This window comes from Plectropomus leopardus, chromosome 1 (assembly GCF_008729295.1).
Source record: "Plectropomus leopardus isolate mb chromosome 1, YSFRI_Pleo_2.0, whole genome shotgun sequence".
Lineage (NCBI taxonomy): Eukaryota > Metazoa > Chordata > Actinopteri > Perciformes > Serranidae > Plectropomus > Plectropomus leopardus.
In genome coordinates, this window is record NC_056463.1 from 23,485,480 (window position 1) to 23,503,114 (window position 17,635).

The window sequence follows — 17,635 nt, forward strand, 5'->3', positions numbered from 1 at the left end:
CTGGAAGATATTAACGCCTAACAGGATTAGATGTGTCTCTATCATGTGAGACACAAGATCACAAACCAACCCAAGCACCCTGGGGAACAGCGGGATGGGAGGGATGAAACAAGGTCTCCCCTCTCCTCCCCTCCATCCCAAAGGTATCCAGATGCTGGGACATGGGGAGAGAGGACCAGAGAAAGGAAAGAGACAAATGTTGACAAATGGAGCGAGAGAGGCGTTTTGTCCAAAGACATCAGTCTCACTGGGATAGTTTTTTCTCCACCCTCACTGTCATGAAAACAACTCCACTGTGGGCCACTTTGCCCATCTTTTAATTAAAACTTAAAAAGTTTCTCTCTGCATTTATCATTAGAAGATGTGCAGTGGTCTGTCAGAATGAGTGGGCGACTAAAGCAGCGAAGCAGCTGTGTAAAAGCTGTTTGAAACTGATTTTGAGTCATCCTGACCTCAGTCCAAAGGGCTCCCATTACTTCAGAGGCAGTTACAATAAGTTACCATCTCACTAGGTTTATGGCTCCTAAATTGAAATGTATCGCTCTTTAAAGCCTTCTCTCTAATTGTGTAGTCATTAATGACCAATTCCCTATCTACACTGCGTTGATGGGCACATAAAAACTCATGATGATAGACGAGCACAAGTGCAGCTGTTAAAAAGAGAGGTGCTTGTCTCTTGTTCTGTCTCGTCACCACTAGGGGGAGTAAAGGCCTGCGGTGGTGGAGAGGAGAGATAACCACTTTCTCTGAGATGACATGAAAGATTGATGGATTTCTTCAAGCTTCATTGTCCAGAAGGAGAAACATGCGAGGCGCTGAATTAGCCTACATTCACGTGACACGCACATACAATCACACAACTTGCACAAACACAGAGGGAATCATCTGCGCAGCATCAGGGCTGTCGCCAGCGTTTTAGAAAAAGTGAGGTCATATGTCCAAATTCATCCAATGCAGCTTCTCCACCACACCACAAATTTTATCATTTGGATTTTTAAACTATTTACTTACGTAACTGTTCAATAATATTTTTTATGAATTTCCTATCAAAGGGTCTAAATGTCGCTTATTCAACACTGGCAGGAATTTCTGGTGGAGAAATCCTGTATGCGTTATTTATTGCTCTTCAGTAGTCACATTTAATCATAGAGCCTTAAAATACTTCAACATGTTTGTTCTTCGTGTGATTTAAGTTCATTAACTTCATTTTATGTTTCATTGTTCATTAAATGATGATTAAAGAGCCACATTTTTTTCGTGATGGACTCCTCTGAATCAATGATTGTAAACAAACAAACACAAAATCAAGTGTGACATGTCTGACAAATGTTTCACCGCTGCAACTGTATTTTGGGCGTCTTTTTAAGTTCATGTGGGCTTGGCGCTTGAGGAACATGAGGAACTAACTGTAATCTACATATAAGATATCCTCCATATGTACGTTTTTGGTGGTAGGATGTAAACTCCTCTATTTAGGTTAGCAAAACTGCCAAATTCACAGACAAATGACCTCAGAGGAAGAGTGTACTGCTGGCTTCTAAAACAGATTAGAAAAAATTGCAATACTTGCTTATAGCATCGCATTATACTGAATTGTAACCCCTGTCGTGATATGTATCATATCACCAGATTCTTGTCAATACACAGCCCTAATAGCATTATGAACTTAACTATTAGCACACTGAGAAGTATTCCTTGAAGTAATACTATAGATTATGGTAGTGATAGCAATAATAGCAATAACAATGTTATTATTCTGAATGTTATATACACAAAATGAGTTCTGAACAGGCCTACTGGACACAGGCAGAGTGTAAGGGCAGCCCCCAAGCCCTCATCTGCACATTGCAGCTCAAATTAAGACGTACTGAGCAGGATGAGATTCAAAATGACCATAAAGAGATGCAAAGGAACTGTTAACAGACACAAAATAACTACAAAAATGGGCAACATAATAATTAAGAGAAACAAAATGACCAAAAAAGAAACAACATTTCCTGCAAGAAACACAAAGTGACTTTAGAGATATATGAAGCCACAAAAAGATGCATTATGACTACAAAGAGATGCAAAACAATGACACAAAACGAGGCTAAACAACTATGACGCGTGTATGTATGTGTGTCTTACTCCCATGAGATGGGGGGCCTTTTGCATATTTGTGCCCAGGGGCCCGTACACCCCTGGTTTTAGCATGAAGAAAAAAAAGAAGTTCTTCTGTAGGTGGTTACAGTATGCATTTGACTCATTTACTGCACTTTCAGCACTTAAACTATAATTTGACCTCTCGTGAGAAGACAAAGGAAAAGCCTTTCCTTCGAGCTGTCATGTTAGGGAAAAGAGTCAAATAAAGTTCTTATTCAGCTTGGTAAATATCAAATGTTTTGTCTAAACAGCTCGATAATGAACAGAGATTGTGCTGTTTTTTGGCTATTATGCATGTTATTATATAACAGGCAGAAAGCCTGTTATGAAAGCCTCAGCACAGGATGGGTCAGATGTCCCAAAGATCATTACAAACAACACAGTGGGCTACAAATCCCCAGGGAGGATGGAACAAACACAAGAGATAAAAGACAAGGCTGAGAGAGTGCGGATATATCCCGATGAAAAATAGGGCATCGTGATGATAAGAGTCAGAGAGGAGCAGGGGAGCTGATGAACTGTATAGTTTGTTATGCAGGCAGTTTAATTGTAGTAGTCATTTTGGGTTTGCTGCTGTTAATTGCCGATATGAGGATGGCAGTGTAGAAACAGCTCTTTAAAAAGAGATTGTTGGTGGACAAGACTAAGTGAAAATTATACTGGATGGGGGGGCTTATGGTCTCAGACATTAATATTCTCCACTTTATGACCCTCTTCTTCCTCTGTCTCCACCCTGTTCTCACCCAGAGGGCTCATTATTATCAGCGGAGAGGGGTTGATCCACGCAGACACTCATATGAGAGCTGTCTGAAGGCATTACTGTACACACACTCCCCCAGTGTGAATGATTAGGAACCTATCATAAACAGGAGGGGCAGGCTGTTAAACATGACCGCGAGGCGCGCTGCACAGATACTCCTTGTGCCCCCATCTTGCTCGGGCAAACACATATTTGGTTCTTTTACATCTCCACTAATACTCGTCCACCTTCTCTCACACACTGGCCAAGACACACAGATGCACCCTGACACATGACAAACCTCATATGCTATTTGGAGGATGTACATTGAGCTACTTAGTGTTTTAGGCCTCCAATTATTCAAATGCATGATGCAAGACTGACCTCGCACTCTTTAGCAAGGCAATAGAGCAGCTATTAGATTATCCGATGGGCATTATGAGGACCAAAAATAACTAAAACTTCAAATGTCACTACAGGCAACACCTCCACATTGAATGTTCCTCAGACCTGGAGCTTTTTTGTCAGATGAACAAAGAGGGAATTCATCCGAAAAGGAATTCGTATTCTTGGATGAAGCTGCACAAGTGGAGCAACGCCAGAATTTGGTAACCTATTTCTGCACATTTTTATGAAGTAATCATTGTTATTGTCATGTCGCCGTCTTACAAAGTTATTTAAACCCGGTTAATGTCAAAGAAATTTATAGAGAAGTCAAAATATCAAACAAGACCTGAATATTTAATAGCTTTCCAGACATTTTTGGCTTCCTGCAGTCACGGTCTGAGAGTGTTTGAAGAGGGTCCTACATCACAACAGAATAACACAGCCCACACATACATCGCCCTGTCCCCTTGTTCCTAATGAGCTTTATCGCATTGGTCCCGCTTGACTTGTCTTGCTAACTGGCACACATATATCCATATGTTCCACATGAGCAAGCAGAGGGGACAGGCTGGGTGGCAGAGCTGCTTTCTCAGTTACATCTGAGAGTTTTACTGCAACAGCCAGCAGCAACAGCAAGTCAGCTTAACTCCATCTCCGCTGTGCGTGTGTGCGGACTGCAATTAGTCATGAGAAGTGTTAACAGCATCCGCTTGTTCCTGATGTTCAATGAGTCAAAAGTCGAATGCAGACTTGAACATTTGAACTGCTTATATCCGATATAGCTACCTGAGATACTGTTTGCCCATGTGAAACTTTAAGCACATGTAGCACACATACGAGCAGTAGGAAACAATAAATGAAAGAGAAAAAAATGACCAAAATTAGTCAAATGCACAACAACATGGGAGCCACATGTCTTTAAATGTTGTCCTTTGCTTGTGAGCAGAGGCAGAATGAGTATTAGTATGAGTAATGAATGAGTATTAACAGCAGAATATCAACTAGGAAACTGTGAGAAGTAAGTAGCTCAGTATACTGTACCAGTCTGGACTGAAAGGGTGTTCAAAGTATTATGTGCTGTAACCTGGAGTCTGAATGTTGAACACTGTGAGTGAATTAAATGTGTTCACTTGTATCCCACTTCTTTAATGGCAGGGAGACAAGAAAATTAGGACACAGCTTAATCTATATGTGAGGAGACCAGTATTTTAACTTTTATCGATTTTCTAAATATATATTTAGATCATTCTGAGTACACTGTGGTATTTATCAAACATGGCTGTCAAGTTTAAGAGTTAAAAAACTATTATATGACACAAAGCTGCATTTAAGAGTGCGCTATTTTTAACTGAAGAAATGGAGCCACAAGAGTGAAATAAATCAGTTGATTATAGGAATAGTGTATTATATTGGGAGATGATTTTATTTATTTTCTTTCCTAAAGATGAGCGGATTAATACCACTGGCAGTGGTTAAGTCAGTAATGATAGGTTCCAGTGTAGGTATTTATGATGGGCCCCTGGCTCTTAGTTGGGAAGCACACATGCGCAGACATACACATACACTTAGATATGCACACACAATGAGGCGAATATATAAAGTAATAGATGTGTTACATTTTACAGTAGGAATGTGTTTCCTAAGCTATTGTATTTGCAGAGGTCAAACTGTAAGCTATCAGAGCCATAAATAGAGCTGTGGCAGTCAAACTTTTGAAACATGACAACAAGCACCTGAGAGCAGATAATCTCTCTATTTCACTGCTGCTGAAATGATAGCAGACTTTTTCAGGTATTTTTAGATCAACAACCTCACCACTCACCACAACTGCACTCCTCTTCAACATAGAGGCAACAGATTATCGTAAATAAGAGAGCTGCATTGCAATGCTTATCAACAAACAACACCATGTCCTAAAAAATGGCCAGCTACAGCAGCATATACACAGTTTACCCACAGCAGTAAACACAAACAACAGTAAACACATACAATGAAACAGGTGCTCGGCGGCTCCCAAATAACAACAACCTTTTAAAACAGGGGCACGGCGGCCCACCAGATACACCAAACTCCCCTGAAAAAGCACTTGTACTCACCTATTTGAATGCTCCTGTCTCTGACTGGTTAGACCTGCGACCGAAAATATACATATAAATTATCTAATGCTAGGAATAGCTAGCATCTACGAGGCTATTAGTAAGCTAACATAACATTTCATAGGCTAGCTATCCACCTGATAGAGACATTAATTTCCAAGTTTCCCACAACGTAGCCTACATAATACAGGTATGCTTTGTCTTAAAAGTTACATGGCAAAATAGCCTAAAGTTGCAATTATTTTGACCAACGTTATCTAGATTACTGCTAATGTTAGCTTACCTGCTACATGTTTGTTAGCACAAGAGGCATGTCAGGGCTGGCGACTGTTTGAAAAAAAAAATCCAAAAGAGTGTAATAAAAGAAGCTTTGCATCCTTCTTCTCCTGCTCTTTTCTCTCTTGTCTATTTTGCTTTTGTGTTTGAATAGCCGGACTTCTCATTTGGCTCAGTGTTGACAGATTTTGCACTTCACCTCTACAGGGTCTTGTCACGTGATCAAAGAGAGATTTAAGATTGGACAACGGCATGCAAACATTACCCAGCAATCATCACTGCATCTGGGTCTGACATGCAAATCAAAGAAAATAAGAGAATATTCATTTGAGTGAATAGTTTATTCATGGTTTTTATAGTAGATTTAGAACAAGCCTATAATTTTGTTTTAATATTTTTTGGGGAAAACCTTATTTTATTCCACACCAGGATAGAGATAGATATGCATATTTAGGGTTAATATTTTAACATGACTCGTCAGTTTTTCGTATGTCAATACAGATGCGGTATGAAAACTACAAACTTACTTTACTGTGCTGATTTTATGGTATTTTATTGTTATGGGCCCTAGTACCATTTTAATGTATGAGCTGTAGGTAGTGATGCAGTTTACAAGTGGGAATGCACATGAATAAAAAGGTGGCTTTTTTTTAAAGGCACATGTACTTTTCTGTACTTCTACTCTTTACCCAAGTACATTTTTGGGGCAGGAATTCACTTTCTTTTCTTCACTGTATTTGACATTTATAGCTTTGTTACAACCAGTCTGCTCTAAATGTTGGAACTGAGAGTAGGGAGGGAACACACCTCTTCTGCAGATGCAACAATGTCCATAACAAAATCGAAAAAAGGGCATTTGGCCTGCATGATGACATGCTTGTGCATTTTAAAATTTTCTCTTCTAACTTCCACAAGCTCATTAAAGTTGGCTACGTTGCACATACTGTAGGTAAAAATATAACTAACTGTAGCTATATGTTAGAATTAGATTTCTCAAAAGGTAATTTTCACTTTCACTAGTGTGATTTTTTTTGTGGGAGTAACTGTACTTTTCTTTAACTTGAGTGTAAATTTTCAGTATATTACCAATCACTGCTTATGAAGCTACTGACAGCAGCTGTTAGGTTGGCATGAATACTCAAAACCGCTTGCCTCACTTTGACCAAATGTAAATCTACAGCTAATAAACACATTATATCTAATTTGTTTAATCTGTACAAAAGACCCACATGTAAAACCAATATTATGGTTTTACAGGGAGTTATGTGTTGGCACATTTTCTTGTCCAGCCACAGGAACTTCCAGGAGTTTTGTCGTCAGCGTTATTGCCACACATGGAGCAGACAAAATAAGCGGTCATCTGTGGACAGAGCCAGGTTTGCCGTTTCCCCATTTCCAGTCTTTGTACTAAGAAAAGCTAAGATAATTAGCTGCTATCAGTATTAACCTTATTTTCTAATTCAGCAAGAAAGAGAATAAGTGCATTTCCCAAAATACTGAACTATCCCTTTAAGGTGCCCATCATATTTATGAAGTGTGAACAGAGCATGCTTTGTCTCTATACTCAAAATAGAAATAATTACAAATTCAATGACGGTGCTTTGCAACTTAACACACCATACATTTTCTTTTTTCTTTTTTTATTTTGACACAATTAATGAGTATGTGCATTGATGAAAGGGAGACATGTTGATGCATTTGTGCGCATTTGTGACTATTTAGTCAATGAGGTGTGGCACAATAAAACACAACAGAAAGAAAAAGTTTAAAAGGAGAAAAAAACTGTATGAAGTGACAATTGTGACTAAAATTACAAATTTTGGTTGTAGTTTGATCTATTATGACTTGCATAGTTCTATGCACCTGTCATACAAACTATCCACTGAACAACACAAAAATGTCATTAAAAAGACAAAAGATGAATTTCTGATGTTCAAAAACACCAGGCTTATACAGAATATACAATAACAAATGCAGTGAAGGTAAATCTGGTCTATTGGCCTATATCAGATACAAAAAGATGACCTCACCTGGGAGTGATGTAACGCGTATTTAAACCAATAAAGTACTCAAAACACAATCTTAATTAAATATGACAGTTGTAAAAAGTTAAAGCTCAAATGTAACATCAGAAAAGGTCATAAAAAAATGGAGCACACTGTTGGACCAATAAATACAATTCAAACTAAGTATGTAGAAAAATGATCTTTCACAGGCTACACTAAAACCAAACGCGTGCAAAAACCATGCCATTAAACATCAGTTACTTAACAGTTATTGAAGCACTTAACTAATAAAAAAACATCAAATCATGAAAATCATATGGCCAGGAAAACTGTAAACAAAGAAACATCATTGTGAAAACAAACTCTAGTTTAAACACTTCACTCCTCTCAAACCTAAAGCTCAGAAGAGATTTGATAAATAAATAAAATCAGAATAAATGTTCTGTGTTGTACTTTCACATTAACATTTCGATCAAAAAATGTTTGACAATTCACCTAAAGCTTGGCGTTTAGCTTTTACAGTTTTTTTTAAAGACTATCTACACAGATCTCTGAGGCAGCGAAGCCGGCGATGCGGCTGGAAGGCACCATTGATGGAATATTAATCCAAGGGGTCGGACTTTGCTCCTGAATGTCAGAAACAAAATTGTCTGTGTGAAACCAAGACGGGGCCTTAGTGTTAGTGGTAGAACTGGCCCTTTGTCCCTCCTCTTGTCTGGTGTCTATAGTGTTGGTTTACAATCCGGCACTCTGACACCTTTCGCACCGTCAGGAGGAGAGGACAGAGTGGTGGTTGCGGTGGTGGGAGGAGGTGCAAGAGTCTGTGATTCTGTCTTTAAAGACAAAGATGTTCACCAACTCTCCTCATACAATAACACTCACTCATCAGAAGCTGCACTGACAGCTCAGAGCTCGTCGTGGTTCTTGGTGAGGTCCTCTCCATAGTTGGTGGCCTGGCTGCCCACAAACATGTTCCAGTTTTCAAGGATTTCCTCTTTGGTCAGCATCTGGTCCTAAGGAGGGAGGAAAGGATAAATACGTCTTATTCTAATATTCTTCATACATAAATATGTTAAAAAAAATTAAAAAACAAAATAAAAAGACATATTTTGTTTATCTCGGGCCATGGCCACTGCAATAATAATAATAATATTCAAGTTGTATCCATAAAGTTGTACTTGTGTAGGATTCTAGAGTAAACTGAAAAGGGTCAACAGATAGAGAGCATTATCAAATGGATGGTTTTTCGAGTGGACATGACCTCATATACACATGAAGACAAGAAATGGATCTTAAACATGTTGTTGCAGCTGAAAGAACGCACCTTGTCCTGGTCAGACTCGTACACCAGATGTCTGGCTTCAGCTTGAGCATGGTCGTAGTCTTGTGGCATAATCCAGTGGTGGATTTCATCCTGATCCATTTTACCGTCTTTGTTCAAGTCTCGGAAATCAGAGAACTGTTCCCTCTCAGTCTTGACCCAGTCCGGCTCCGGACCCCCGTCCTCATGAGCAAACATGTCAGCTGAAACAGCCAAAAACAACAGAATGGAAAAAATGTACAGTAGTGAGTTAATGTTCATAGTTAAAAAAAAACATTTACAATTCAATTTATGGAAACCATAGAAGGAAGACATGCAAAAAACACAACTTCGATTCATTTATCCAAAAATTCCAGAGCTTAACAGTCAATCCCTTCGTCTGTGACGACTGGCTTGTTATTGCCCTTTTCTATGCAGAGGGTTTACCAAGGTTCCCACACATTTTCATGGAGAAAATTCAAAAAACCTTTCCTTTTCTATGACCATTACAACATATAACACAAACAGAACTGTATAGCATGCTTTACTTCAAATATGAAAATTAAACAGCAACCTAACCCAAATTAAATAATTGGTTATGTTTATCTTCACTTGAACTACTTCAAACTACAGACACGGTCAATGCATTTTCTTAAAAATAAATAAAACATTTTTAATAATAAAACAGTTTTAGCTAGCTGGCACAGATGCAGGGACAGACAAAACGAAGGGAGAAAATGAATAAACATATGTGGAAGGTAGATTACTCTAACAATTTATTTCATTTGCTTCTCAAAAAACAATTTCATGACTTTCCATGACTATTCCAGGCTTGGAAAAAATAGATAAGGAATTTCCATGACTTTTCCAGGTTTTCCATGACAGTTTATGATTATGAATGTCCATGTTTACCATTTTTACTATATTCTCATTTATCAGTTCATGCTACTGTTCACTGTCTTTTATTACATCAAATTCAATATTGCTAATCTTAACTGATTTAACCTTATTCATTTCAATTCATTGATTAAACTCACCAATATACTCGTCTTCATCCACGTGTCCGTCGCCGTTCTTGTCAATGTCCTCCAGGGTTTCCTGTAATCACAAAGAGTTAATGATGTCATTAAAGGGGAGACACAGGGGTCAACAATAGTGGAACTTTCACTTTGAGTAATAAAAGAGAAACATGTCGCCTCAGGCAGGACGAGTGAATACATGAGGGTCAGCTTACAGTTGGCAGGCAGGCTGACACCACGATTACAGGATTCCCTCCTGATGAGAGCCAAACCCTCCGCGTTAAAAGATGATACACACTTTAGCAAACACTGGACTTTAAATCCCTGTCAGAAAGCAGATCTCACATCCTGTGAATCTGACTGAACGGTTACTTAAAGGCTTGCCGTGTGAGCTGATCATTAACCACACATACATGTCTGCTAATTGCAATGCATCTGGGGATAACACACACACGCAGCTACACAGATTGAAATCACTGTGTGCATCCGTACCTGCAGGTGAGATGCTCGCTCCGAACCCTGATAAATGATTTACAGCCATGTAGCTCCAGTAGTCCAATAGCTGACTAATAATAAACATGGACATCCATTTCCTATACCCACTTAACCTGTGGAGGGTTGCGTGTAAACAAGAAGGGATATGTTCATAAAAAATATAAAACTTACAAACCACTATAGACCTCTGTAAACATTGACGGTGAGAGAGATTCTCTGTACATTTCAGCAGCACGTGAATTCCTGTGATGCACTTGTCAAGAATACATAAAATTTTTAAGTCAGTCAGTAACATTATTGTCATAGTTTATTCAATAATTTCCCTAGAAAAGGGTTAATAGTCTGAATTCGCTCTCACTGAACCAAAAATGGGTCACAGGTCATCATCAATCTGGACAAACATATTAATGGTAATAAATACAATTATTTTGTTAGGTAAAACATTTACATTTAAAGCTCAATCAAAAGCATATCGGATTCCAAGTTTCCTAAAAAATGCATTGCAAATCCCATTTCTTATGTGAAAAACATTTTCTATAAACATTTTCAACTTGGCACTACATAACATGAAAAAAGGACAAACTGCTCTGATGAAGAAGATGAACATAGGGGATCCTATTAATTTAATTTGGTATCTATTTTACTTGGTTTTTTTTTTTTTACTTTTTGTCAGGTTGTTACTTTTTTGTGAGGTAAAGTTGAGTCATTATATCACTGTGCCAGTATTTTTTTTTTTTGCCTGTATTAATTAAAAAAACAAACACATGTTTAAAATGTAAGCCAACATGACAAGGGAAATGTAATGTTGGACTAAAAAAACACATTTATCATCGCTGAGATAAATGTGCCGATGTGTTTTAAAGTTGGGTGATATAATGACTATGTTTACAAAGGCAAATAATAGAACAGCTAGAATAGTCAGACAAGTTCAGAAAATGACATCACTGAAAAGCTGCCTTTCACCAGAGAAAGATAAAACTTATGATATTACGATCTCCAAAATCTGAGATGATATCTAGTCTCATATCACAATTCCGATACAATATCAATATGCTGCCCAGCCCTCATATGTTGTGATATGGACTTTAAATTATAACATCCAGCGCTACTTTACAATTGACATTAATATGCTGGCAGTAGTTAGAAAGCCATTTTGTAAGCCTTTGGGGAAAAAAGAGGGAGCTCAGTGCGCTACATAAGAAAGCAAATATGTAACATCAAAATTTTCAATAACGAATGGCACACAATGAACACACCATGTACGACCACTTCCTCATGACTACTGCGAGATTTTGGCTGGAAGAGTCAATGGTTCTTCACCGTAAATCAGAAAAAGACAAGTTGGAGCCTTTGTGGTGAATCATACTTTTGTTTTCCAGTGTTTCACTATTTTAAAGCCTTTCTGGGGCGATGTAAACGCGGCGATAAAGACATTATGGGATATACCATTTCAAACAACCATGCTGTGATGTACCTAGAGGACACTGAGGAGGCTACACAACAAAGAAAGAAACCGGTCAGGGTTTTAGTTCCTCAGTTTACAGTGTAATGCAGTGGAGGTCTCTGGCCTCTGAAAGCAGATCGCAGCAGCAGAAGCGGATATCAGCAAAGCCGGACACTTAAACAGAGTGCTCTGTTATATGAATGAGCGTGTAGGTGTGCAGTTGGCAGTCGGTGAGATGACATCATGTCCCTGCCTGAACCTGCAATACAGGCTCCTTCAGTGATCTGTCCGGCTAGCCTACAATCATGTCCTTTCTAAAGCTGAAAAGTGTCTCTTTTTTTTTATCTCATATGACTACAGAAAGCATCAATTACTCATTGTTGCATGTTGTGTGAAAGATCTGTTGTGCGCAAAAAAAGGGAGTCTAACCACTGTGAGAAACACGTGAAGCTTCAGCCAGATTCACCACAATCAGTGAAGACGCCACCGGCTGAACAGTTGGTAACATTTGATGACGTCAGAAAAATGAGACATTAATAATTAAGTCTGTCAAATGGGTAGTACAACTTTTATGAACAGAGCAGCATAGTGCATCACTGCTAACATTTGCCACGCAACTGTTCCACGAAGCCAAATTTATATTTAAAGATTGAGTCTTAAATGGGACAGTCAGTCCATCCCACTGGACCTGTTCCCAAAAAAAAAAAGAAAAAGTCAATCATTTCCTGGCCCAGTTAAAATTTCATTAAGAAGTTATCTAAATGTAGCACATTCATCCAAGCAGCCCATCGGATTAAAGACATGGAAAAAAAAACTCAAATCAGTTCCTGTAATTAAATAATATCTCATATAGTGGACAGAAAAATGATAAAACTCTAAATTTGGGGAGTTTTATTTTTCTCCTAAATCCAAGTGTGAATGTCTGACACTGAGCTTAGTGTACACAGAGCCAGCCTTGTCTCACCACCCTGCTTCTTTCTAATCATACTTAATTACCATGAGGTTGCAAAGGGCTTACCAGAACCACAATATCTCTCATGTGTTCAAACTCCTCAGGGTGGAGGAACGATGTGAACTCTTCTCTGTCTGCTGCCAGGTCCCCGTTCACATCGGCTGTTTTAAACCTCCTCTCATCACGAGGGAGCATCTTCTTAAAGCTGAACTGGTCTGTTGCTTCCTCAAACTCCTCTGGGTTGGCTAAAGAGAGGTGAATTTAAATCAGGTTAGTGTCACACTTAACAATAGCCACTTTAAAGGAGCAGTGTGTAAGTTTTAGGGGGAATAAGAGGTGCAGTTTGAAAACCAGTTGAAAGTCCTTTGGCGCTCATTGTTCAGGAGGTTTTTACTGGGAGCCAAATTATCGGCAGAGGTCTCTCCCTCTCCAAATAAACAGACCAAGTGATTAAAACTGGTAAAATGTTAAACAAGGCAGTTTCACGTTGTTTTTCTGATGCTGCTTGTTGCAGGGAGGCTGCTGCTTATGGTAGCCGATACAGAAACACGAACGGCCCTATCTAGAGCCAGTGTTGAGGTTGTACATTCTGGGCTACCGTAGAAACACGGCGATGCAACATGGCGATCTCTACGGAGGAGGACCAGCTCCCTATATAAATATAATTGGCTTGTTCTAAGGTAACGAAAACACAACAATTCTTAGTTTTAGGTGATTATGCACTGAAGGAAACATACTTATTATAATATATACCATTTCTGCCAACTTATCCCCAAAATTTTACACACTGGACCATTAGTACTGTGCTCTAGGCAAAATGCACATGCATGCATTCACGCATGCACACACACACACACACACACACACACACACACACACACACACACAAACACGAAACAACAAAAAATAAGACATAGTCTGCCCAAAACACACATACCCAGGTAGTATCCATATGTGGCTTGCTTGTACTCCTCCCATGAAATCTTGTTGTCTTTGTTCAGGTCATAGTCTGTCCACACCTTTGCCACATTCTCATAAACGTAACGCTTCTGTACACGTTTTATCCAAGCCTTGAGTTCGGCTGTGGTGATGTAGCCATCGGCATCGCTGTCTATCCGGTCCACTATTTTACTGTAAGGGGCAAAAATAAAGACAGTTCTTAAGAGTTATTACTTTTAATATTCAAACGAGATGGTAAAGTTCCACAACAGGCACCTTTTTTTCATGTAGGGCTGCATGATTTGCAAAAAAAGAAAAAAAAATCATATTGTGAATATTTTTGACTAATATTGCAATTGTGATATGAGACACTATTTTATTGGAATGGTATTTCTGCATTTCTTTTTTAAAGAAAAAAATATAAAACAACAATAATGTGATTTTGGTGGGGGTCTTTACCAAACAAGTATGTTCCCTTACATCAGGAATGACTGTAGCACCATAATGCTTCATTTTAAAAAGTATGTCATGACACATTTTAAAGTTATCAAAAAATGGGATACGGATATTGCATCTGAATAATATTTCAATAAGTGTGCAGCCCCATTTTTAAGAATAAGTGACCATCACAAAAGCCAAATATTTGGGCTGTCTTACCTCAATACACCATGATGCTATTATTACCAGCAGGCAGGGGAGAAAACAAATATTTGGTGATACCATTTTTACTATAAGGGACGTGGCTTCAATGAAACTACTCTTGCAGGGAGGAGCAGGAAAACCCATTTTAGTAAAGAATGCAGTGTAGCTGGGGTGTATTCTTAGACGTGGGTTGCCACGTTGTGATGTTACAAGGGATCCTCCCACTCTCAACACCACAGGAAAGAGTTTTCTTTGGGGAGGAAAGCCCTTTTAGCCAACGTGGGTTACATGGTGCCAACTTGTCATCCAAGCAAAAAAAAAAAAAAAAAGCATACAAACAGTCACGTAGCACATGATGAAATACACTACAGTTAGTGACAGCAGCTCTATATGCAAACTGCAACACAACTGTACTCCAACTTCATCACTTACAAATGGTTCTTTAATGACGATGTATAATTAAGATTTCGGCTTGGCAATTAACTGTATAGGAGTGTGTGCGAACAGTGCGCAATAATGCACCGTTTTTATCTGGCCCTGTAGATTCTGCTGGCATGCACATCTTTCTCAGGCACTTGTGCTCATGTTGGTAAATGTTTAATGTCCTTAGCCTGAACTGTTTTACACGCAACAGACTCCAGCAGCAGAGAAGTGAGTGTGCGTGATTTACAAAAACAAGAGTCCGCATCCTGTGACAGCAACACCAACACTGACTTTACATCAGCTCGTGTGTCACAGTGCTGACGGTGTTTGCTTACCTGAGCCTGTCTTTGCTCTCTTCTGGGGTGAGCTGGTCAAATGTCCTGGCCTCCTCTTTGCCAAGAAAGGCCTCATGGTCGTATTGGAAGCTTTTATTGTCCTCATGGGCTTGCCTGCTCAGCTCTGGGTCATGAAGCACTCTCTCTTTTCTTAACGTCGGCTTACCGTGCACCAAAACTGTGCACAGGAGCGCAGCGCACACGAAGCTGAGGACGTCCATCAGTCAGGGATGAAGCTGGTTCTGTCTGTAAACGGGCCTGTGACACTACAATGCACAATGAGCAAGCGGCTGTGTGGCCACTTTCACTGCTCGCCGACACACACTAACCTTTCTGCCTCTCTGTCTTTGCTACAATGTTGCAGCTGCGCGATGACCAAACCTGCAAAGAGCACCTGAGCCTGCACACAGGTCCACTGAGAGCACCTACGGTCCTCACTCAAAACGGTTTTAGGCAATCCTGTTCCCCTTTTCCTGAGGGAGGTATGCAACCAAACCGGGGTTTTCTGCCGCCTTACGTACAGCCAATCACTGTGTCCGTTTCAGGTAGAGCCCCGCCTCCTACACTGACAGGATATCTACCATTGGTTAACGGCACGTCCGTAACAGGAGAGGGATTCAGGCGCCACGTTGCACGCTGACGCGCAAACTCAGCTCACCATGGAGTCGGTATGGGTCAGTATGAACGCAGGGAGGAGGGAAAATACAAAATTGTTACAGCTCGACAGCCTGTAGAGCTGCATCAGTATCATAAATATATATGCTATATGCTATATGTGTGTGTGTGTGTGTGTGTGTGTGTGTGTGTGTGTGTGTGTGTGTGTAAATTGTACATAGTTCGTTCTGCACTTTTTTTGTCTTTTTTGTTTTTCGTATGCTTCGTTTTCAGTGTCCTATTTCCTGTTTGTTACATGACTGAATTTGTAAATATGCTTGAGCCATGTATGGAATAACTGAAAAAAGCGATTTTTATTCTTTATTCAAAAAAAAACAAAAGCTGCTTCAGTATCCTGGTCATGTTCCCACTCGCACTAATATACACGGGCCTTGACGCTGTGGCTGTGTGTGAATGTTTCGAGCATACACAGTCTTTTAGGTGTACTCAATCTTTTCGGGGATTTTTTTCATCCTTTATTTACACATCCAAGTTTCAATATCCAGTGTTCAATTTAACATATACAAACAGAACAATAACCAAGAAAAGACATAGGCCTACAAATATCAAGCGCCTTGATAGCCTTTTTGTTAGTCGAATTTCATATAATGTTCAAGATCTTTCAGAAAACAGACAATATTAGGTTTTTATGACTAAACTTTCATTTATGTATAAAATACTTTGCTAAAATACCAAATCAATTATTAAAAACTCGAAAAAAAATGTCTTGGGTAATTGAGGAAGCCAAACACCACATTTTCCCCAAATAAAGTAAAGTCTTTAAAAGAATATGGTCCATAATGAATTTGCAAATGTCTCTCCTGAATTTCTTGGTTTGAGTACATCCCAAAAAAAGGTGTAAATCTTTTAGGTGTCCCAAAGAAAGGCATGCACATGTTCAGTTATTGTGTTTGTGTGTTTGACGCATTGTTATGAATCATTTTTAGATCAAATGAAGAGAACACTGAGTACAGACAAATGTTACCAATATGACGTTACTACATCACTCGTATGCACTCAGCATATTGCACCATATAGCAAAAGAAAATGCAGCCTAATGTTTAATTGCTCAAGAAAAGCTGTTTTGTCCCCCCACATGTATGAGAATGATTTTCTTTGATAAAGAATAACTTTGAAATCTTTAGTAGTATATTATTATTTTAGTTTCGGGGCTGATGGATTGTTCTTTAGGAGGAAGAGAGACAGGCAGTGGGAGAGTTGCGTATTTTTGTTTTTGCTCAAAGGTCTAGTGCGAAGGATCTCTGTGTGTGTGTGTGTGTGTGTGTGTGTGTGTGTGTGTGTGTGTGTGTGTGTGTGTGTGTGTGTGTGTGTGTGTACGTGTGTGTGTACGTGTGTGTGTACGTGTGTGTGTACGTGTGTGTGTACGTGTGTGTGTGTGTGTGTGTAGGCAGCATTTCCCAAATCTTTCCTCGATCACCAGTTGTCCTGCATGTTTTGATCTCTCCCTGCTCCAACACAGCTGACTCAACTGATCAACTCATTACGAAGTCCTGAAGCTGCTTGATTTGATGTCAGACTGATCGTTTAATTCTGCTGTGTTGCAGCAGGGAGAGATCTAAAACATGTAGGAATAATGGTACCCGAGGAGAGGGCACTGTAAATTTCTTACAAGCTTGGCACACGGGAGAAGTTTCAGTTCTGCAATCTCACCACAAGATGCCACTAAATCTTACACACAAGACCTTTAAGTAATCAGTCTGCATGTTTTGAAAATGCAGAGAGGGGCTTTTCTCTCTTTTTTTTCTTATCCTATATTTTTTAT

At 39.3% G+C, this 17,635-nt stretch overlaps 1 protein-coding gene across 1 annotated transcript; it reads right to left on the reverse strand.

Annotated features, from left to right (window-relative positions):
* Positions 1–7,314: 7,314 nt before the first annotated feature.
* Positions 7,315–15,668, reverse strand: rcn1 (reticulocalbin 1, EF-hand calcium binding domain). Its single transcript, XM_042485988.1, has 6 exons — positions 15,199–15,668; positions 13,797–13,990; positions 12,926–13,104; positions 9,987–10,047; positions 8,974–9,173; positions 7,315–8,662 (listed from the first exon to the last, which is right to left on the reverse strand). Exons 1-6 carry the CDS (start codon positions 15,417–15,419, stop codon positions 8,555–8,557), a joined length of 963 nt encoding a protein of 320 aa, XP_042341922.1. The 5' UTR covers positions 15,420–15,668; the 3' UTR covers positions 7,315–8,554.
* Between the last annotated feature and the right edge of the window lie 1,967 nt (positions 15,669–17,635).

Coding starts and splice junctions, on each gene's coding strand:
- rcn1 (XM_042485988.1), bottom strand. CDS start 15,419: ATGGACGTCCTCAGCTTCGTGTGCGCTGCGCTCCTGTGCACAGTTTTG. Junction 13,991..15,198: donor GAGAGCAAAGACAGGCTCAG/GTAAGCAAACAC, acceptor TGCCCCTTACAG/TAAAATAGTGGACCGGATAG. Junction 13,105..13,796: donor CACATATGGATACTACCTGG/GTATGTGTGTTT, acceptor ACCTCTCTTTAG/CCAACCCAGAGGAGTTTGAG.